Source organism: Hemicordylus capensis, chromosome 3, assembly GCF_027244095.1.
Source record: "Hemicordylus capensis ecotype Gifberg chromosome 3, rHemCap1.1.pri, whole genome shotgun sequence".
In the NCBI taxonomy this organism is placed as follows: domain Eukaryota; kingdom Metazoa; phylum Chordata; class Lepidosauria; order Squamata; family Cordylidae; genus Hemicordylus; species Hemicordylus capensis.
Genome location: NC_069659.1, coordinates 259,584,206 through 259,607,183, shown reverse-complemented (window position 1 = coordinate 259,607,183; position 22,978 = coordinate 259,584,206). Strand labels below are relative to the sequence as shown.

At 43.0% G+C, this 22,978-nt stretch overlaps 2 protein-coding genes and 1 long non-coding RNA gene across 10 annotated transcripts in view; 2 read left to right on the top strand and 1 right to left on the bottom strand.

The window, feature by feature from the left end:
• Window positions 1-11,350, bottom strand: part of UROS (uroporphyrinogen III synthase) — a 64,988-nt gene extending 53,638 nt beyond the window's left edge. For 3 of the 7 annotated variants that reach the window (XR_008320336.1, XM_053312870.1, XM_053312876.1), the window contains exon 1: window positions 10,990-11,128. The gene's annotated coding sequence lies outside the window, so the exon portion shown is untranslated. Of the gene's footprint in view, window positions 1-8,465; window positions 8,558-10,989; window positions 11,129-11,206 lie in introns of those variants that run through there. The other 4 variants (XM_053312874.1, XM_053312871.1, XM_053312872.1 and 1 more) reach the window with 4 other exon arrangements.
• Window positions 236-7,398, top strand: LOC128352349 (uncharacterized). Its single transcript, XR_008320346.1, has 6 exons — window positions 236-297; window positions 422-590; window positions 1,766-1,879; window positions 2,692-2,799; window positions 3,286-3,420; window positions 7,319-7,398. It is a non-coding gene; the product is annotated as an uncharacterized LOC128352349 (long non-coding RNA).
• Window positions 11,351-11,356: 6 nt separating the features above from the next.
• On the top strand, window positions 11,357-22,969 carry BCCIP (BRCA2 and CDKN1A interacting protein). 2 transcript variants are annotated; one of them, XM_053312869.1, is made up of 8 exons: window positions 11,376-11,512; window positions 11,863-12,092; window positions 12,470-12,544; window positions 13,438-13,518; window positions 16,372-16,461; window positions 18,834-19,021; window positions 21,341-21,515; window positions 22,570-22,969. In XM_053312869.1, the coding sequence occupies exons 2-8, from the start codon at window positions 12,009-12,011 to the stop codon at window positions 22,738-22,740; spliced, it is 864 nt and encodes a 287-aa protein (XP_053168844.1). In that variant the 5' UTR covers window positions 11,376-11,512; window positions 11,863-12,008; the 3' UTR covers window positions 22,741-22,969. The 2 variants fall into 2 exon arrangements, with proteins under 2 accessions (XP_053168843.1, XP_053168844.1); XM_053312868.1 differs by lacking the exon at window positions 11,863-12,092 and having other exon boundaries at window positions 11,357-11,512.
• Window positions 22,970-22,978: the final 9 nt, after the last annotated feature.

Sequence of the window (22,978 nt, the reverse complement as noted above, 5' to 3'; positions counted from 1 at the left end):
AAAAAAAAGACAGAGAATGAATTCGTTTTACTTCCAAAAAAGGGGTGGGGGAGGGTCCACTACAACATACAGATGTGTACTAAAAAATAAAAAACATCCCCTCCTTAAAACTTTGCCAAAGGTACAGAAGTATTATAAACAACAATTTAATGCATTCCAAAACAGCTGCTGTTTAAAAAAAATCTGCCAAGACAAACCTCCCCAAGCTATGTTGTTGTCTTTCAGAAAAGAGACAAAGCTACAACCTTCAGGAGAAATGCATTGTGGAATTGGGAAATCGGCTTAAGGCCCATCAAGGTACACTCTCTTTTGTGCAGATAAACAGGTTGCTTACCTATAACTTATGATTTCTGTGGGGGTCCATGGTCACTCACAACTGGGTCTTCTGCACATGCGCAGAAAGCCATGGAAGACTCTTTAGCTCCATTTAGGTGCATGCTGGCCCTTTCAGGCATAGTGATATCGGAGTCTTAAAGGGTGTCTATAGTACCAGCAGCAGAGCGCCTCCCTCTTCGGTTCCTGAAATGGTCACTGCAAAGAGACTTTCATCTTCCAGAAGAGAAAAGACAACCAACATCACAGCAGTACAGGTAAGTGAATAATATAAAGCAAAAAGAACCTAGCAGAGGGATGGCCGGCCGGGTGTAGTGAGTGACCATGGAACCCCACAAAGATCATAAGTTACAAGTAAGCAACCTGTTTTATCTCTGTAGGGGTTCATGGTCACTCACAACTGGGTGAATGGCTAGCTCCCTTGTAAAAGAGGAGGTGGGTGCTAGCGGCTACAGTACTTTCTTTAAAACTGCCCAACCAAAATTAGCCTCTGAAGCAAATTGCAAGTCCACGGCATAGTGATGGACAAAGGGCAGGTCCAAGGACCAGGTAGCAGCCCTGCAAATGTCCTTCATGCTATTGCCCAACATGTGGGAAGCTGAGGTTGCCATGGACCTAATGGAATGCGCCCCGATCTTGGAGGGCAGCTGAGCACCTTGCTTCTTGTAGCAAAAGAATATCAACTGAACCAGCCAATTGGACAATCTTTGTCTTGAGCTGGCAAGGCCTTTACTTGTCCCCATATAGGAGACAAACAGTTTGTTCAACCACTTGAATTTCTTAGTGCAGTTCAAAAAATAAAGCAGATACCTTCTGGCATCTAAAGCATGCACAGAACGTTCAAGGGGCGTAGAAAGGTCACAGAAAAAGGTAGGCAATTCAATGTCCTGGTTAATATGAAAATCCGATACAATTTTCGGACAGAAGTTAGGATCCGGGCGGAGGATGACCTTGTCCAGATAGAACTTAGTGTAAGGGGAGTCCGCCCTTAGGGCAGTGAGTTTGCTGACTTGCCTTGCTGAAGTGATGGCAACAAGGAAGGCCGTTTTCAGGCATAGCATTCTCATGGAGGCAGACAGCAATGGTTCAAAGGGAGCCTCTGTAAGTGTGGAAAGAACAAGGGAGAGGCTCCAAGGCTCAATAGGCACCGTCACAGGAGGGTACAGGTTGTTAATCCCTTTGAGGAATTGTTTGTAGTCAGGATGGACCAAGACAGATTTACCATCCCAGCCTCGGTGGTGTGCTGAAATGGCAGCCAGGTACACCTTGATGGAGGTGTTGGAAAGTTCCAGGCCTTTGAGGTGAGCAAGGTAGAGGAGTATCTGTCGAATCGAGGCTTGGAAAGGGTTAAAACACTTTAAGTGAAGGATGTGAAATGCTTCTATTTGCATTTGTAGAGCCTTCTCATAGAGGCCTTTCATTCGTTCAACAGGATACTGTCTAGAAGTTCAGCCTCCACGCCATCTGTGATAAGTACCTCAGCGTGTGGTGGAAGATTTGTCGTTCTTGATCTCTTAAGGAGATCCCAATGAGGTGGGAGGTGAAGGTAGGATCTTTTTAACAGTCAAATAAGAGTAGGGAACCACGGTTGTCTGGGCCACCAGGGACACACCAGAATGCACTGAGTGTGTTCCTGGAGGATCTTCTCTGTTATCCTAGACAACAACAGGAAAGGAAGGGAAAGGTAATAAAGTCTGCCTTGCCAACATAGTTGGAAGGCATCTCCCAACGATCCCTTGCCAAGGCCCATCCTAGAGCAGAACAGCAGACACTTAGCATTACCCATTGTGACAAACAAGTCTAAAGAGAAGGAGATGTTCAGGCTAAGTGCGTCAGCCAGGATATCATCATCCCCCTTAATATGAACGACCATAGGTGTGATCTTATAACGTACGTACCAGTTCCAGAGTTGAAGAGCAAGGTTGTTTAAGGACCTAGACACCATACCCCCTTGGTGATTCAAGTAGGCAATAGCCGTAGTATTATCAATATAAACTCGAACTGCTTGGCCTTGGAGAACAGGTAGAAACACCTTAAAGGCCAGAAACACAGCCAGGAGCTCCAGGAAATTAATGTGGAGTTCCTTTTGTTGGGGGTTCCACAAACGGTGAGAATTCAGAGTCCAACAGTGAACACCCCAGCTCTTCATGGAGGTATCCGTGGTGACTGACACTGTGGAGTTCAACAACTGAAAAGGGATTCTTTGTGTTAGGGAATCTGGTCAGGAACACCATAAAATATCATGTAAAATCCAGCACCACTAACGACGGTTTTGGCAGTCTAGAGCTGACTGGAAGACAGACAGCAGCCAGAGTTGCAGTCTTCTCATTCTGAGGCATGCATTCTCCACTGTCATAGTGCAAGAAGCCATCAGGCCTAACAAGAGCTGAATGGAACAAACTCATTGTCTGGGGGCAGACTGGAAGGTGACTACTATGGAAGAGATGGCCTGTATGCATTCTGCAGGTAAGGACACATGTTTCTCGCTTGTATCCAGCACCGCCCCAATGTACTGTAGAGTCCTTTGAGGAGTCAGAATCGACTTTTTTTTCCAGGTTGACAGTCAGTCTTAGATCGGCCAGAACAGAGAGAATAAGTTGTAAGTGGAACTGCAGAGTAGACTTGTCCCTTGCTGTAAAAAGCCAGTCATCTAAATAGGAGAAGACTGGTACACCTTGAACACACAAGTATGCGATGACAGCCACCATACACTTTGTGAAGACTCTAGGGGTGGTACAGAGTCCAAAGGGGAGTACTTTATACTGGTAAGCTTGAGTGACCAAACAGAAATGTAGGAACTTGTGGGGCTGCAGACAAATAGTTATATGGAAATAAGCGTCCTTGAGGTCTAAAGACGCAAGCTACTCTTTGTCCCACAAAAGAGGCAAAATTCACTGAAGAGAGATCATACAAAACTTTGCAGTTCAAACAAATTTGTTCATCTCTCTCAAGTCCAGGCTGGGGTGAAGGCCACCATCATGTTTGAGAACCTGGAAGTATCTTGGATAGAACCCAGCGTGCATGGAAGTAGGTGACACCAGTTCTATAGAGTCCTTTTGGAGAAGCAAAACCACCTCTTCTTCAAGGGTAAGACTTGAGTGGGTGTATTTTATGCCCTCGTGGGCAGGGACGAAGTCAAATTCAATGGCACAGCCATCACGTACTATGCATAACACCCAGGTGTCTGTAATATGACATCAGGAAGGGAAGTAGGGGGCAAGGTGGATGTCACCTGAAGGGAGGAGTAAAGACACTTCCAGGTCAGAGATCTCAAAAGGACTGTTTAGGTTGATCTTGGGCCTTTGATTTTTGTTGACCGTTTTGGAGCTGGTGGAAAGAGTGCCTGGAGTATTGTCAAGATCCCTCTCAGTAAGAACCTCTACCCTGCGAGGGGCAAAGATGTACCATTGCCTAAATGGAGGCAGATACCTTTGGTGGTACGTGGACAACGGCTGGGACTGAGCAAAGGTCTTGGCCATAAACCAAGACTTTTTAAGGCACAACATGGTCTCATCCGTGTCCTTAGAGAATAAGCCTTCCCTATCAAAGGGAAGGTTTTCGATCTTCTCTTTCATGCCGGACTCTAAAGGTGTCGAACAAAGCCAGGCATGATGTCATAGTGCTATGGACCCCGCCAGCACCTTCGACTCAGTTTCTGAGTGGTGCTTTGTGGTACTCAGTTGTTGTCAAGCTAAGTCTGCCGACTTCGAGAGTGTAGACAAAAGCCTGCCCTTAAAGGGCTCAGGCAGGGTGGCTTCCTCTGCCTTCATATTGTCCCACAGGGACTATTGATACTTGGCCATACAGGTCATGTAATTAGCCACTTTGAGGGATAAGCAGCCTGACGAATAGAACCTCCGGGCTATAGAGTCCAGTTTTCTCCCCTCCTTGTCCACTGGTGACAAGGAGTGCTTTTGTGAAGATCTGGAATGAAGTGCACAATCAACCACCAGGGAGTTTGGAGCAGGATTTTTAAAAAGGAAAGGGCAAGAAGCCTCTTGAATACGATACAAGTTCTCAAGTTTCTTGCACGGCTGTGCAGCTGTCACAGGAGCCAACCAGGTGGTTTTAGCAGCAGTCACCAATGACGTCAAGATCAGGAGTGCTGTAGGGTATGCAACAGAGGAACTTGAGAGGTAACTATACACCGGGTCTGTCACTGTATCTTCTGGTGGAGGGATGTCAAGGCCCTAGCTATCTCCTATATCTAAGCATGGTAGGACTTGGTTTCCTCTGAAGGGGAGTCTGATAGCCTGTTGCCTACATTATCGTCAGGTGAAGTTCCTACTGGAAACTCTGAGGCATCCAACTCTGGGTCAGAGGCATATGAAGATTCCCCATCCAATTCTGGATCCAGGGGATGAGGACCCACAGTGTCTGGGAGTCGGTGACCTTGGGGCCACAGGTAGACGGCGTAGACTGTGACCTTGGGGGCACAGGTGGGCATACAGGCCCCAGAAGTCTTGGTGGGACAGGAGATGCAGGTTGTTGAGGTCCTTGTGGAAAATCAGGGCCTGACATGGCAGGCTGCACCAGAGTTGGTGGCGGTGCTCTAGGCAACAGTGTGGCATGTCCTGAAGGTACTGCAGCAACAGCAGGCACCTTAAATGGGTCTGCAAAAAGAACTTGCTCCAAATTCGGGACAGGTTGCCTAAGGCGCGTTGTCTTCCACAGTCTATATTCGTTGAAATCATAAGGAAGGGCCAGGGAACCATAAAGTGCACGTGATTGTGCATGTTCCCCGTGCCTTAGATGAGGTGAGTCAAACGCCCCTGAGGAGCTTCCATAATCCAAAAGATCACAATGGGCCCATGAAACTGAGAAGTGGTAGCAGTCCCTATAGGGTAGCGCAGAAGGACACTGTGGAGTCAAAGAGGACAGACCTCCAGTTCTTGAGAATTGGCAAAGGAGAACCTGCCTCATCCACATCAAGGCTTTGTGTGAGCACTTTTCCCTCTAATAGGGATTCCCAGATGTTGTTGACTACAACTCCCATAATCCAAGCAAAAGCTATCGCAGATGGAGATGCTGAGAGTTGTAGTCAACAACATCTGGGAATCCCCGGGAACACTGCTTGTGAGAGTGTAAAACCTCTGAAGGTAGAACCAGAAGCAAAGAGTCCATCGATGCCGGAGGAGAGGTCAAAGTTGTCAGCGCCGACATCGACGCCGAGGGTGCCGTGACATGAGGGGGCGAAGGCAGGCTCAGTCCCAGACAAAGTATGGTCTCGTATAGGGTAGCTTTTAAACAAAGTTCATGACTCAATTGTGTTTTCTTTTGAAAGGAAAGACACACCTTACACAGGCTAGTGTTATGTGAGTCTCCCAAGCAGATCAAACAGTCAGCATGTCCATCAGAAGAAGGCATACTACCTTTACAAGTTGAACAGCACTTGAAACTATTAGAGCCCGACAAAGCAGCAATTCCAAAAACAATCCAAGGTCAGACCAAAAATCAGAGTCCAATAGACAATCCAGAGCAGTAAGCAAAGAGTAGTCAGAAAACAGTCCGAGGTCAAAACTGAAAATCAGAGTCAGAAACAGTCCAGAGTAGCAATCAGAGAGTAGTCAGAAAAAAACAGTCCAAAGTAAAAAACAAAACCAAAAAAACCCAGAAAATCAGTCAAAAATAGCCTCTAACTCTTACAGTAAACCAAGGGAACAAGAATAGACTCCTCCCGAGGCAGTGCGAGCAGCGGATAAGAAGGAACTGAAGAGGGAGGCACTCTACTGCTGGTACTATAGACCAGGGGTTCTCAAGGTGTGGGTCCCAGATGTAATTGGACTCCAACTCCCATAATTCCCAACCAAAGGCCACTGGGGCTGGGAATTATGGGAGCTGAAGTCTAATAACATCTGGGGACCCACACGTTGAGAAACCCTGCATATAGACCCCCTTTAAGGCTCCAATATCACCATGCCTTAAAGGGCCAGCATGTGCTTAAACAGAGCTAAAGATTCTTCCGTGGCTTTCTGCACAGGCGCAGAAGACCCAGTTGTGAGTGACCATGAACTCCTAAAGAGATCTTGTAATATCCAAGTACAGTCAGGATCCTCTCTAACAGATATTGCTCTTCACAGTGCCATAGGAGGATGCAGATCAACAGAAGCTCTAGTGAATTCTGACATACTATGAACAGCATACCTGGGTATTTTTTCTGGGACTATTTGTGTGTATTACCTGAACATAAATCCAAACTCTATTCAGAATGTGCATGGGAAGCCACTTGCGTGAAAGTGCTCCCATGTAAAAAGCTCCCTACACAAAGAAAACGTATACATACCAGAGAAAGAGTTAAACCAGTATTTCCCCCAACATGTGGCCTTTCCACATGCAGGTAATACTGGGTCAAACTGACATGATAAACCTTTGATTTCAATCTTCTATTGTTTCATACTTCATGCATTGTTTTTGCCTTCTACATACTAAAAGGTTTAACTAAAAGACAATACTGTATAAACATATGTGAGCAACTATAAAATGACAGAACGCATAAAATGTTGTGATGCCTTCACATGGCAAATCTATCCTACAGTTGAGGCAGTCCGTGCATTATTACAGTTTGGACTCCAAACCACCCCAAGTCATTTTTCTTAGCAACTGTGCATTAAAACAGCTGATATGTTTCTGTAACTCTAGGCACAATGCCACCCCTGAACAGATATGTATGGATACAGACACCCAGGAAGAAGACAATGCCAAAGCATGCATGCTCAATGGGCCATTCCTCAGCTGAAATGACTAAAAACAGCTGTCATTTGCTGTGTTTATGTACCTAAGGCTACAAGGGTGCACTATCAATAGCTGAAACCTTTTTCTTTTTCATTTCAGTGGTATCTTTTTTCCAAACAATCTAAAATGTTGCGCTTGGTATTTTAACACACATGAAATTCCCAAGCACTTGTTAATGAATAATAATTTTGAGCTGTTACAGCAATGACATAAATAATAATGATAAAATCTGTGAAACATTTCTGCCAAACAGAAGATCTCAAAGACCACAGAAATCCTTCTCACATTGCTCAGATGTATTGCTGACACTTCAAAAACAAGGACGGATTCACCATATGCCTCAAGTGATAACCTTCTGAGTAGGAGAAAGGCAGTTTCTTGGAAAGAACTATAAATGAATTTGAAGCCCACTTAATTGTTCTTTACAGAAAGTTAAATTTGCAGCTCATTCCATTGCATGTGTTCGCTGACTTTGAGGCTTACTTCCTAGTAAGGATGCTGAGGCACATGTAGTCTTACTTTTGTAAACCCAAATGAAGCTTTTCAGCTAGCAGCATTTTCAGCCCAATCCTGCTGTCAAACATAAGGACAGGGTGCTGATTAATGCAGGGCTTGACCAGAGGCATAGGGGAGAGGGGGCCCGTGTTCTTCCCTCTCCCCAGCAATCCCTCGGAGTGAGGAAGATAATGAAGAAAATAGGGAGGGGTGGAACTGGGGGCCCCAGGTTCTTTGAACCCATCCACTCAATTATAGCTACACCCCTGGGCTGGACAATCCACAGGTGCCAAGTTGCTACATGGTACCTGGAAATTTAAGCATAGCACCCACCTACATCAGGCAACAGATGGACACAACCAGGAGGAGGAATGCTCAAGCAAAGCGGGCAAGTGGGTGGGGGAGAATGCACTTTCATGGCACAGAGGACTTGCTTGGAGCGAGCAATGAACTTCCCCGCCCCTCTATGGAGCAGAGATTAGTCTGGCTTCTAAAGCCAAATTTGTCAAGGCCTGGATTAATGACCTGGGTGATGCTGATTTGGCACCTGCCCAAGCTATAGAAGCCAGACTATAGACTTACATGTGGAAGTGTCCAGACAAAGCAAAATCTTGTAGTGGTCTGCATAGAATTAAGTTGGAGAGGGGCTGTACCTCAGCAATCAAACACTGCTTTGCATGCACAAAGTCCCGGGTTCAATCCCTGGCATCGAAAGAGAGGTCTGGGAAAAACCACTGCCTGAAACCTTGGATATCCATTGCCAGTCAGTGTAAATACTAGGGATGTGCACAAACCGGTTTGGCATTCTATTCCTAGAGTGGCAAACCAGTTTGGAAACCCCGTGCTCAAAACGGTTCAAATGCAGGGGGGACGGTTGCTTTAACGTGCAGGTAAGGTGCCCTTACCTCCCCTACCGCATTCCCCCCTTCAACGCTGCTTCAAAAACTGCCGGTGCAGGGCGGCTGTATATACTCTTGCCACCTCGGTCAGCATAAACCTGGAAGTGGCGGGTGCACATGTAAATGAGATGAGATGGGAAGGGCACAAAAGTGATGATATTAGTCAGTATCCTATCCACAGCAGGACAAGGACTGCACATTGCCAAAAACATGAGAGTCAACACAAGATTTGGCCAAGATTGGCATCAATGTACATACTCATCAGAGACACTGCACAAACACATTGGGCCTTCATTCCAGCAAAGCCCCAAAGCCACCATAACATTTCTTCAGTATTATCCAAACATCTCCTGGAGACAGGAATTCTACAGACATCCCCTTGACACACATCCATACTGGCACTCCAAGAAGTGGCCCCACCTTCACACATGAGGAAAGGTCCCCTAAGCATCTAAAATGGGATTTCTCCACTGCTTTAGAAAAGGTCTCCTAAAAATCAGGAATGGAACAATACATGGGCAGCACTGGGCCAAATGTACACAAGTCCAGCAACACTGCAAAAATGTCATGCATATCATGCAAATGTCATGCATTGATAAAGCAATCAATGACAGGCATGCATAAGTAACACAAAGGAAATAAAAGGTGAAAACAGGGCCAATAAAGGGAAGCTGTGCACAAAAGGGAAACTGTTGAGGAGAAACATTAAAATCCTCACACAGTCGAGTATGCTGTGGTGGTAAAGACGTTTAGCCCAAGAGATTATCCGGAGACAATAGGTTGAGTTCACAAAACAAATAAAGATTTATTAAGAAACAAATACATCACATACTGAGAGAGACATAGAACATACCCAAGCAGGCACTAGCCTTCAACAGCTAAACAGTTCTAACTGACTCCAACTGACCAAGACAGACCTATTAACATCTCATCATGCCTCTAGTGGCCAGAAGAGGTTACTGTGGTGCTAAGAGCAGTGCTTTAGAATTTTCAATTTTAACAACTAGTTTTGGAACGCTAACACATACAACAAATGCACAATTCCAAAGAGGTCTCATTTCCACTGCCATTTCTGAGAAAGTAAAAAACAGCAGGAATTCTTTCTGAGTAATAGAAGAGGGCTACCATTGTTCCTTATCATCTCCTTATTCCAGTGCAAATGACAGAAAATCTGCTTCTAAGACCTCTGCCTGTAAATTAGAAAAGGATCTGAGGGAAGAGAGGGGATTGGTGGCAACCACAAATAATTGCTGGCTAGTGAGCTAAGCCTACATTTGTGGATCCCTGCCAATATCTAATGGATACAAGTCTTAACTAAAACTAGCTGACCTGACCATAATCTCTCAGTGTCACTCCTCCCTTCAGAATATGGGCATAATAATAAAAAAACATAATGGTTTTTGTAAACCACCCAGGGATCCTCAACGTTGGGCCCCCAGATGTTAGTGGACTTCAACTCCCATAATCCCAAGCCCCAGTGGCCTTTGGTTGGGGATTATGGGAGTTGATGTCCAATAACATCTGGGGGCCCAACGTTGAGGATCCCTTTAGAGTCAGGTGGTATATAAATTAAATAATACTGGACTACAATACAGGTCTGTTGTAAGCATCACTGAGGTTTGGGTGTTTTTAAAAAACAATAAATAAATAAAACGATGAACAGCATGGAACTGCATTCACATCTAGCTTTGCTTTCACTTTGAGGAGGAAGGCATGATGCTGACAAGAGTAAACAACACACTGAAAACATTAAAAAGTAATAGTTTATTTTTCCTCTCCTAGTCTAAAAAGCATTTGCAAGACAATTTAAAAAACAAAACAAAACAAAACACACACCAACAACGTGGGTTTAAAGTTGCAAGAACATTTTCTTCTCTTTGTGATGGGGCATTGTGATAGGGCAGTAATGCATGATACAATATCTGGAGAAAATAATGATGATGCAATCACGGGGGGACACCCCTGTATTTCTATATTGCCTCTCATATACAACTGTCAGTATAATAACCACATTGAAAAAGAGTCCAGTTTAAATTTAAAAACAACAGAATGGTACTCTTTTAGATCAGGTCAATTCTGTTTAAGAGCCAAAATATCTGAGAACTACTTCACACATGTATATGCAACAGATATACACATGCAATCTTCTCACGTTACCAATGTAAACAATTTATCCTGCACCCATATCGACAACTGCAGATGAAAAATGTACACCATATATAAAATTCAATTAAGATTTCAACTTAATTGTGCTTAATGTGCACACGTGCATTTGTTCCACTATGTGTGCAGAAAGCAGGGAATCCTGATTGTTCTCTGTCTCCTGTAGCATGTATGTATGTATAGATGCAGAGCAGGGTCGTGTATGAAGACATGTGCAGAGGGGAAAACATGCACAACCTACGTGCACCATAGTGCGGTACACCATCCTACCTGACCCAGCCCACTACTCGCCTGGCAGTCCTGCTCCCTAATCTCATATGTCCTTGTGGGGGCGTGACTATTAACGAAGGGGAAAGGCACTCTGTACCTGTCCAAAAGCTATTACTGCTTCACGTTTTCCAACGCTCAGCCCTGGCTTTCAAAAGAAGCGTCCACTCAGCTGGTTTCCAAACTCCGCCGTTAGAACCTCACAACCTGCCTCATCGTTTACGTGAAGACAAGCATGTTATCCCGTTCCTTTCCTTTCCGCCCCGCGCAGACAGAGGCAGGCGAGACTAGGAACTGGCATCCATGATCCCGCTCACCTGCGTGGGGAGCCAGCTCAGGGGTGGGGGGGAGAGCACAGCTGCGAGTAGCAACCCTGGCCTTCTCCTTCCCCACTGCCGTGGGTGAGTGGCCGCGGCCTCCCTTTCCGGATCCTGGGCGCATGCGCAAAGCAGCGGGGAAGCGGCAGCATGGCCACTCAGGCTAAACGGAAGAGAACTGCTGGGCCGCCCGAATGCCGGGAGGAAGGCGGCGATGCGGAGGAATCCGACTCCGAGTTGGAGGAAGAGGTTGATGATGATGATGATGAAGGAGAGGAAGAGGACGACTACGAAGAACTCGGTGAGGTAAGCGATTTCCTTCTCTTCGTCTCCGGCTCCTTCCTGCCCCTCTCTCTGATTCAGACCAGGCAGGATCGCCATTACTTTAAAGGCAGCTCCTGAGCCCCAAGTCCTGCTCCCTTTCCAAAGGATGCCCCTCTCTTCTTACCTAGATGCTCCTATAACTCGCCCCCTTTCCAAAGGGACCTATAGCCACAGCTCAGCCTCTCGTCCTCTGCCCCTCGAGGGGTGATCGCTGGGTTTCCATTTCCAATCCCGTGTTCAGCCCAAATTCTATTTTCTTTGCTCACAGTTATGTCTGCCATCAATTCCTAACCATTTTTCCTTCCTCTCTGGCTTTCTCATCCACCCTGTAGGCGGGTTGGGACCTTGATATCCCTCCCCTACCCCGTCCTGCAAAACCTCCGTCTCCTTTCACCCTAGACATGGCTTAAATTGAGGGTAGGGCTCCCTCCTAGAACTTTTCCCCAGGGTTCATCCCAAGAACAACTGAAATGTTCAGATGGGATCTTCTGTGCATGTGCAGGGTGAATTTCCTTGCCAAGTTGATCTTGGCAGTGAAGGCCAGCTTCAACCTCTTACACAGGTATGAGATAACAGAAACTTAATTGTATGCAACATTTTCCACACAGTTTAACCCAGTTTTATCCATGCTGTTGTTTTTTGCCACAATTTTGCCTCCAGTGCCATATGATGTGAGTCTAACAGATCACTCTTGTGTGGCTGACTTGATATAATTTCTGTACTGTGGTGATGGGGAGAAGAGGAACATGTTCTGGCTGTTTTATATAGTAGATGGGTTGGTAAGTCCTAAGTTACTACATTAGGCTGCACAAGGGGAGAAGACCAACTGTTGGATTTTTATAGTTTTGAGACTGGGACTTTTTCGCTTTAACTTCTCTTGTGGTAAATATTTCTTGTTAAGCTTGTGTGTGATTCCTTTTAATTTGTTTATATTTATAGGAAGTGAGTGTGGAATTTGAAGCACATTCAGTATCTGATAATGATTATAGTGGAATTAAAAAATTACTGCAGCAGGTATGTATGCCTGATCTTATGATATTTTATACCTGATTGTATGATATTTTATTGCAAACTTTTACTTAACAGAAGATTAAAGAAATACAGTTGTCATTCATGGGGGGGGAATCATTATACTTCTGACTGCATTTGTGTATTTCCAAATTGTTGGGGTATTCTGGTGGACCCACAGAGTTTATTCTGTCACATTCTGAAGCATCTTCAAGCCTACAGAGTAGGGATGTTTCTTATTAGAGAGGCACTAAAATGTTTCGGGTTGCCACAGCCAAAGCATTTTGGCTGGGGACGAGTGGTAGTTTTGAGGAGCAGGTACACAGGTCCTTACCTGCTCCTCGGTCACCCAAATGCCATTCCGGTCACGGCACTGTGCTGCTCAAAAGGCCATGTGCAGCTGTTACCCTGTTCCCATCAGTCTGCACACAGTGTTGGCATGCACATGGCATCTGCGGGTGTGGAGGGGCCATGTGCATGCCGACACCACACACACGCTTCTGGGAATAGGGAAACAACCATGCACAGCCTTTTGATTCACAAAATGCTGTGACCGGAGGAGCAGTTGAGGACCTGCATACCTGCTCCTTAAAGCTACCGCTCCCACCCCCACCACCTGCCCCAAATGTTTCGTGCACATGCCTACTACGGAGTCTGTATCGCATTTCAGCAGTGTTCAGTGGATGCCCTGAAACTGCAACTTTTAAAATTCTGAATCTTGAATTGATAACTTTGTTTTTAAAAAACCTAACTGTAGTTCTTGGCACTTTCTAAGAATTATAAATCGACACGAAAGTAGGACTGCATGTAAAATTACTTGGAGGTAATCTTAAGAAGTGTTCCATCGTAGAAAATGTGTTCTTTAATAAAAACCTACAGCACTCATCTCTTCTTCCTAGCTTTTCCTAAAGGCTCCTATTAATATCTCTCAGCTCACTGATATATTGATACAACAAAACCATATTGGAAGTGTTATCAAGGTAAGATATTGTCTCAGTTTCTTAATTCAGTACATTGTACTTTCATGTTGGAATGGGATAGTTTATAGGTAGTACTCATGGTGAGTGAGCAAGATATATTGTCTAAGCATGTATGCTCCAGTAGTAAAATCTATATACAGGCAATGACTTTTGAAATGGTGCAGGATTGACTTTCCTCTTACTGCTACTGTCGCTCTGTCTCAGCATTGGGAACTTGATAATTGCTGATAGACAAATGGAAGGGTGTCAGGACATATCTCTTCTCAAGATAAAAAGCCATTTATTTGAACCATTTTCCTAATAGTAGCTGCTTGTCCTTGTCTCCTACAAAACAATGGGGTACATCACAAACAGCTTCTGCTTTTGTCAGTTTTAGTCTTGAGGAAAACTACAAAGTTCTCTTTAATGTCAAAGCATTGCTGAGAGGAAAAGGTAGCTACGCATTTTCTTATGTGTTAATAGACTGCAAGAGAGCATGTGTGAATATCTTTCCTTTCACATACTTTAAAAACAATTTTTGTAAATTAAAAGAACAAAACCCAGAAAACTATTCCTAGTCTGCTTCAGGCATGGTCTCATTGTTATGCTTAATGGCATTATCCAGTAGCCAACAGTCATACTAAAGATACATGTTTCTTGCAACACTTGAGGAGAACATGTGGTAGCAAGCATGACTTGTCCCCTTAGTTAAGCAGGGTCTGCCCTGGTGGCATATGAGACTAGAAGTGTGAGCACTGTAAGATATTCCCCTCAGGGGATGGAGCTGCTCTGGGAAGAGCAGAAGGTTTCAAGTTCCCTCCTTGGCTTCTCCAAGGTAGGGCTGAGAGAGGTTCCTGCCTGCAACCTTGGAGAAGCCGTTGCCAGTCTGTTAAGACAATACTGAGCTAGATAGACAAATGTCTGATTGAGTATATGGCAGCTTCCTATGTTCCACTTCTAGTCATGCTTTTGAAGGCTAGTTTCAGCTTTTTGGTGGGAGGTGTTACTGCAGGAATCTGCAAAACCAGTTTTACCAGAGATTATGGCAAGACATACACACATGATAAATAAAGACACAGTGGCTGACATGATGAGGACATTACTCAGTTGTAGGGATGTATGCTGCAGCCCCGAAGGAACCTTGAATAATGGAGCACCGGTGGGAGGGGGGGAACAGAGGGAGGCGTAAGTGCACCCTCCCCCGCCCTTAAAGTCCAACACACATCTCTGCCTTCGAACCACCCCCACCCAATTCCGTGCACATCCCTACTCAGTTGGACTACTACAGATTTCAGTGGGACAATTTTCCTCTTCCTGTCAGCTAGTGGATTTGCATGTGGACATTTTTATCCCCAGGAGCCAGAAATAATTGAGTTGCAGCTTGTGCACACTCTCCAGCTTCACTGAACATATTTGTCCTCTTCAGACATTTAAAGGAAGTGGTGGGGGAGCGGTACTTATTTACAGCACCATCTCAGTGTTTACGCACTTAGAAATCCTGCCCCGCATTGTTCACGCTTACAGCATTTGTCTGAAGAGACAAATGCTGTAACTGGATAGATTCTTTCCATGCTTGGAAGGCTGGGGCACCCCAGCAGACAAACACAGCATGGCGGTGGACAGCGTGGCGGTGAGGCTTTGAGTTTGTCAGCACCAGAGTGGGGTGCAATTTATCATCTGATGGAACAAATGGGTCACAGTTCTGAAGTGGATCTAATGACAACTTTCTAAAGAAAAATCTGGTTGGTAGCTGATATGTGAAAATGCTATTTCATTGGCTGACATCTGGATCAGTGATCTGCAGGTGCAGTTAACATCTGCCACCCCTCAGCACTAGCCCTTGCAATGGTGTGCCTGCTCTCTGAAGTGTGGGTGCTTTTGCACTCTTGCAGAAGAGCGCAAACACTTTCCAGAGCTCGCCTGCGCTCTGGAAGTGCTCTTTTAGAGCAGAAACCCGTTTCTGAGAGATGGGTTTCAACTCTTAACAGAGCACTTCAGGAGCACAGACGAGTGCCAGAAAAACTGATAATGAACAATTGGAACTACAAATGAAATTTTGATACAAACAACTGTGTTTACTTTCATCTATAACATTCTGAGAAATACCTCTCCAAGAGCTAGGATTTTATCGCTGCATTTCAGAGCACCTTTTCATATTAGTAGACTGTTGAGCTGTAAAATAGGTGAGAAGATTGTATATACATTCAATGTTTTCCTAAGAAGATACAGTGGTCCCTCTACTTACGAAATTAATCCGTTCCGAATGCACATTTGTAAGTCGAAAAATTCGTAAGTCGAAAAGCGGTTTCCCATAGGAATGCATTGGGAACGGATTAATGCGTTCCGGAGCCTAGAAAAAAGACCCAGACCCCCAGTAAGGCTTGCAAACTGCACAGGAACATTTCTTTTCAAGAATAAACAGGCAGTAAACAGGCAGGCAAGTCGAGGAAACCCCATCTAAAAATTTGTAAGTCGAGGAAACCCCATCTAAAAATTTGTAAGTCGAGGAAACCCCATCTAAAAATTTGTAAGTCGAGGAAACCGCATCTAAAACCGGATCTAAAACTGCCGTTTGTAACTCGAAAAATACTTATGTCGAGTAGTTTGTAAGTCGAGGGACCACTGTAAATTCATATGGGAGTTTGTTCCTTTGCAACTGTCACAAGCAGGACATAGCCTGATCCTATGTATTCTTGCTTGAAGTTAGTCCCACTGTGTAGAGTGGGGCATACATTGGATTGTGCTGATGGTCCCTCATCAGAGTCTAGCAGACCACAGTTCTTGCAGAATGTTATAGGTAGGCAGAAAGCCTTAATAACAACACTTTAAAAAGTGTATCCTCTTCCATCTTCTGCTTTATTTTATGTTTAATAGCAAGCAGAGGTTTTGGATGAAAGTGATGATGATGACGATGATGATGAAGTGTTTGGGTTCATAAGTCTTCTGAACTTAACTGAAAGACAGGTCAGTAATAATAGCTTATTTTTATAAGTATCATAATAATTTGCTTGCTTGCTGAAAATACAACTATATTTCTACCTTGGTTCCTTTTAAAACCATTGTTAGTTTACTTATGTAGTGAAATAATGATAGTGGATATGCTGAAATAATGATAGTGGATATGCTGAAGGTAGAATACCAAACAGTTCATTCATGGTATGCCTTTATGCATGCAACTAGACTGCATTTTTTATTTCTATTTAACTAATAACTCTTTTTATCTAGGTTTCTAGGACACAAATCCATGCTTTGAAAATTTCAGCTTTGGCTAGAGGGGAACACTTTGTGTGGGTTATTTAATATATTCACCCAAAGAGGAGGAACACATGCAGATAACTGAAAGTTCTCAAGTTCTCTGAAAGGTTCACAAAACACAAGAATAATGCTTCAATTTGAGCTGAAGTAATCATAGTCCAGGCTTATTCAACTTAGGGCCCCCAGCTGTTTTTGGACTACAGCTCCCATAATCCACAGCTACAGTGGCCAATAGCCAGGGATTGTGGGAGTTGTAGGCCAACATCTTCAGGAGGGCTGAAGTTGAGCAGCCCTGTCATAGAAGCTATGCCCACGATCGGCAAAAATCGGGCTAGGGGAGCCTAACCTGATTTCTCTTGATTGTGAGTAGTAGCAGCGGCTCGGCGACAAGCCTGCTTACTTAGCCTTGCACTGAACCCGGGTTTTGGGAGCATGGGCGCCCCAAAATCAGGTTCCTTGATCGTGTGTTGCTGCAGCATGGCTCTGCACCACACTGACGCACAAATCAAGCGTGTGACTGGCAATGTGTGTCGGCCCCAAGAGCACTTGGGATAGGGCCATAGTTGTTATGGCCGCTATGAACTCCTCCGCCGCCCCAGACAAATTGGTCTCAAAGTGAACATTGAAGTCCCCCAGCACCACAAGCCTGGGGGACTTCAACGCCTGTCAGATGACAGTGTGGGGGTGGTGTTACAAGGATGTGCACGGAACTGGCTTGAATGGCTGGTGGTTCCGCCAGTTCAAAGGCTGGGTGTGTGTGTGTGTGTGTGCTGCTTTAAGGGCAAGGGAGGCTGCACTAGCCCTCCCCACCACTCTTCCCCCGCCGGCGCTCCATTTTTAGTAAGTCCATGGGGCAGCAGTGTACCTCCCTGCCGCCCTGTCTGCCCCCATTTACCAGATATACCCAGAAGTATCTGCTGTGCAGGCGCGTGCATGTCACACGTGTAGCCCTGCTGCACGCACAGGCACGGCAGATATTTCCAGGTATATCTGGTAAATGAGGGCAAATGGGGTGGCAAGGAGGTATGCTGCCACCCCATGGTCTTACTAAAAACAGAGCGCTGGTGGGGGAAGAGTGGCAGAAGGTGTAAGTGCACCCTCCCCTGCCCTTAAAGCAGCACCGCCCCGCCTTTGAGCCTCCCCTACCTGGTTCCGTGCACATCCCTATGGTGTTAGTAACAATGTTAACAAACTTGGCAAGATCCAGTTTCTACTCCTGAAAATTCCAAGTACTTATTGCATTCATAAATGGAGAGGTTTGCCTGCAGCTGCCACCAACTCATCTGGCAGCTACTCAGGAACGGGCCTTCTCCGCTGTAGCCGCTGGACTTTGGAAGCAGTTCCCCATCTCTGGCAACTTTTAAAAAGGCACTGAAGGCACATTTATTCACCTAGGCTTTTAATTAGATTTATAGTTTTAAATAATATTAATACTGGGTTTAAAATGTTTTTAATCTTTTAAATGATTTTAATTGTTAATTGATGTAATGTTTTAAATGATTTGAATAGTAAACCGCCCAGAGGTGCAAGTTTTGGGCAGTATAGAAATATTTTAAATTTTTTAAAAAATGCAAACAGTAACTCTGCTCTGAATTGTTGGTGAGAGAGAATGGTTGATAGTACTACTGATATTACTCTTTTGCCATTAGGGCATTTACTAATGTGAGCTTCCTTTTGTTTTGGTCATAATTTTGTTCAAGCTAGCAGTTATATGATTTTCATTTTTTAAAGTAGTTTTTAAAGCATATATTTGGCACGTTTGGTGATTCATACTGAAAGTATTTTATATTTTTTTTGATAGTTTTTCTTAGTTATGTGGCTTATATTTTGTAGCTCTAAGCAAGAGTGGAATGTAACTGCTTGGTCACCATTGCAGTCATCCTATCAGAATTAATCCTGCACTTATGCCTTCATCTAATTGTTGACTGAATAATTTTAAAAGCAATCCCTACAAATCATTAAGTGTCACAGCAAGAAATTCCCCACAGTCCTATAAAACAATAGCCAGAAGCTCTCCCTTTCTGTGGTCTTAACATAAATAATTATTCTGTAACAAAGAAAATCTATCCTTTGATTCCTAGGGTACTGAATGTGCTGAACAAATTAAAGAGCTGGTTTTAAGACAGTGTGAGAAGAACTGTGAACAGAGTACGGTTGAACAGCTGGATAAACTCCTAAGTGACACCACCAAGCCTGTGGGCTTCCTGCTAAATGAAAGATTCATTAATGTACCTCCCCAGATCGCTCTGCCCATGCACCAGCAACTGCAGTAAGAGCTTTTCCAAAGAAAATTTTGAGCAGTAATTTTTATCCTCAGATGACCTCTGAAATGTTATTTAAATGGAAATGTGTTGAATGGGAGAAAAAAGGAGAAAATACATTTGAGAGCATAAGAAGCAGAAACCAGCATTTTATTATTGTCTTATAAAAAGGTCTGCAAAACAATGATTTAATATTCCACATACTGAGAATAGATTATTTTATGTGGATGTGAAAACTGTTGGTAAGAGATGAAAAAAGTGTCTTAAACATCAGTTTCCTGAATCCAAACAAATATATTCTGTAGAAGTTTTGAGAGCTGGACTGGGAGAAAGCTCACTAACCCTCCCCCACCGACTTCTGCATGTTACTTTAACCATTACTGATATCTTTTATGAATGTTGTGACCATTCCTGTTTCTGGAACAGCAGAAATCCATCACTAAACTTTTGAACTGTGAATGAATACATGACATTTATCTTTTAAATTGTAAACTGGTTTGTAGAATGCACAAAAGAAGGAAAGAAACTGGGTAAGGGCCATTGCAAGAGGTTGGAGAAGAATCTCTAAGGTTTCTGATCTATTTGTAGTAGTGTAGGAATAACTTGCTCCTAGTTTCCAACTAAAGTAATCAATTAATGTGCATGCTTGTTCAGTAAATATTTGAATTAGAATATTGTAAATTTGATTTAAGTCACTTTGATATAAATCAGTCTGCCCTGCTTAGAACTAAAGGCTTTGGGAAGCAGAACGAGAGAAACATGTACAAGTTCTAGCCAAAATTTGAGTAATAATAAGAAGGCGGTAATATGACTCTTGTATGCACAGCTCTGTTTCTTTTGATAGTGAGGTCCTGCCTAGATAATTTTATCTACCCCAGGTGAATAGGCAAATGACTAATCACAAGTCTGCATCTTACCTTCATAACTGAGTGCTGGTAGGAAGTGGACTATTCAGTTACATGGATCCAAACAAAAGATTGGAATGAGAGGTTGGTATTCACTTCAAAGGAACAAAGTAGATGAGCGAGCTGGAGCACACTCAAGGATTCTGTTGTAAGAAACTGTCCAATATATATTGAAGGCACCATTGGAGAGTATTTTGGGCTTAATCCAAGTTTCTCTTATTCTGCCATTAAGAAGCATTAATTTGCTCTGTACAGTGGTCCTATAGTTCTCTGACATGTGAGTGCTTTGAAAGCTAAAACATCCAATTAATTTTTTGATTGATTGATTTTTAATAACCCCCCAAGAAAGCTTTTTTACATTTTGATGCCAAGTCTTATTAACAAGTGAAACATGAGCTATTGATATCCCTAGCAGTCTTGGGGAGCAAATGAATGCTTGTGGCATGCGTGAAGGAGAAGATGTAGGATATTTGTTTACAATCTTCAGTCATTCTTTTGCTGGAAGCACATAGAAATCTTATATAGCTCCACGTGGAGTAGCATCCATTCTCGCTTGTCAGATAAGTTTGTTGATGCATGACACAGGAGAAATGGAGAAAGTGACAGGCGCAAAGCTACAATCCCCTCGGAGGAGCCTTTCATATCACACTAATCACTTGCCCCCACAGCATCCATTTTCAGTTTCCGATAGGATGATAATTACTCTGGTCTGGTCAACTGTATTTAATGGAAGACAAAATCCTTTGAGACCTGGAACATAATTCACACATGGTGAGGTAATTTCCTTCTGTAGGCCATTTTCTTGCTAGGAGAAAGATGCAGCTACTAGCAGATTGATTATACAGCCTTAATATTTGGAACATATAAAGAAAGTAATAGTGGATAGCATTCTAACTCTCAAGGGCATACTTTCAGAGGTCAAAAATCACCTCTCCCTGCCAGCACAGGCAGAACTTTCTCCATTCACCAAAATACTAGTATATGGCATTATGCCTAAGTTATTACTACCATTTGGTTAAAGAAAAGAAAGATTTGTTTCTCTTTTTCATTTGGTTTCTTCAAAGCAACTTCCTTTCAGAGAACTGGAATGGGGTAATAGTAGAAGGAGAAGGTGTTTGAGTAGGAGTGAGAAATAAATTTCATAGCGTATTGCTCTATTTTTACCTTTAATGTTTTTTGCTAGTTGCTCATGATGTATCTTCCCACCTCTTAAGGGATGGAGGAGCAGTGTGGTTGAATGCACACCTGAGGATTGCATTGGCATGTCGGAAAGCACAGAGACAGACTTTGTTTTGAGGCTTTGGCTGAGTATATGTGAATCTCTAGTGTGAAGACTGAGCATAACACAAGTCCTTTGCAGCTATGCATATGTTGTAGTTGAGCATGAAGAAACCTTGGATGTAAATGTGTCCTTATTTCTAGGAAAGAACTGACAGAAGCTCAAAGGACAAACAAACCATGTGGGAAATGCTACTTTTATCTCATCATTAGCAAGACCTTTACTGATACAAAGAGCAATGCTAGAAGAAAAGGAAGCAGCACCCACCAAAAAGATGAATTGATGTTTTCAAATGCTGAGGAAGAATTTTTTTATGAGGTGAATTTGCTTTTTTGTTAAATCAGTTTGTTAACTGCAACCTGGTATATACCGCAGGACTGTAGGAAATTTGGGGCCTTATTTTTCCCATTTAAGCTACTACAATGTCCACTTTACTTGATATATTTTTCAGATTGTCTGATGATTTATCTGGAAGTGCAACTTTTATTTATTTTATTTTACTCCTGAAAGTATTTGTAAGCATATCAGATATTTCAGTCTGGTTTTCTTGTATTTAACAAATTATTTTTTATACTTTATGTTAAGTCCTTCTGGTTGTGGAGAAGTTTAAAGATATGAAGACCATTTTATCTAAAGTTCCATGTCAGATGTGTGTTTATATCATAGGGTTTTCAGATGGCATAATGTCAGCGCTTGCCAAAATACTTTCTAAAAACTCAGATATGTTCAGCTTCTCAATAAGGAACAACGTTTCAATCCATCTCTTTTATTTGCCTAATCAATTGGGAACATAATTCTTTGAACAAGGTGTAGGAATTATCTGGAAGTCTAAATAAAAGTTAACAAGGTTGTCCAAGCATATGTATTAATGAATAAATAAATAAATATGTGACAATCTGTTGTATCCACTTGGATATTTGTTTCAGTCTGCTTGTTTGACATACACTTGTTGTTGCCTGCAGGGTGAAACAACGTACTTTCTGCAACACCTATTATTGTATGCTGCATACAAGCATTCCAGTGGGTCTAGGAATATGGGATATGAAAAAATATATACCAAGTTTTATAATAGACAAACTAAATTTTCAGTTACACTTGAATTCCATTAAAATAGCTTTACTTGGCTTTACCTTATTGATAATATAAACAATATACTAGAGCTGTGTGAAGATTTGAAAAACAAACTGGTTTGGGTTGAATTGAATCACTGTCCGGTTTGGGTCAATTAATCGGCTGAATCGAGCTGAATCAATTTTTAACGGTCTCTATTCTTCCATCCCGTCCCCTCCCTTCCTGTTTACATATTCATTTTTTATTCTTTTAAAAAGGCAACTGGAAAACTTCTAATCAGAGTTTGCTTATTTTGTTTTAGGAATCACTTCTGAAGTTCAGTTACTCAGTCCAAGAGGAGAGTGACTCGTGTTTGGGAGGCAAATGGTCTTTTAAAGATGTACCCATGAAACCATTGAGAACTGTGATGGTAATCCCTGCTGACAGGATGAATGCAATCATGGATAAATTTAAGGAGTATCTTTCAATTTAAACCACTTTCTGTGCTAACAGCTTTGTGATATCATGCTACAAGAGTTATTTGACTTCTAAATAGTTTCTAGAAAATTTTTATATCAGTTCTGTATTCTTTCAGGATCATCTTTATATTCTTGTAATATGTCCACTGTACAGCAAGTCACTTATATGCTATTATGAGATGGCATTTGAAAATATTGGTATGATTACAAGTGCAATAATAAAAAAAAACACCTTCAACTATAGTAGTTAAA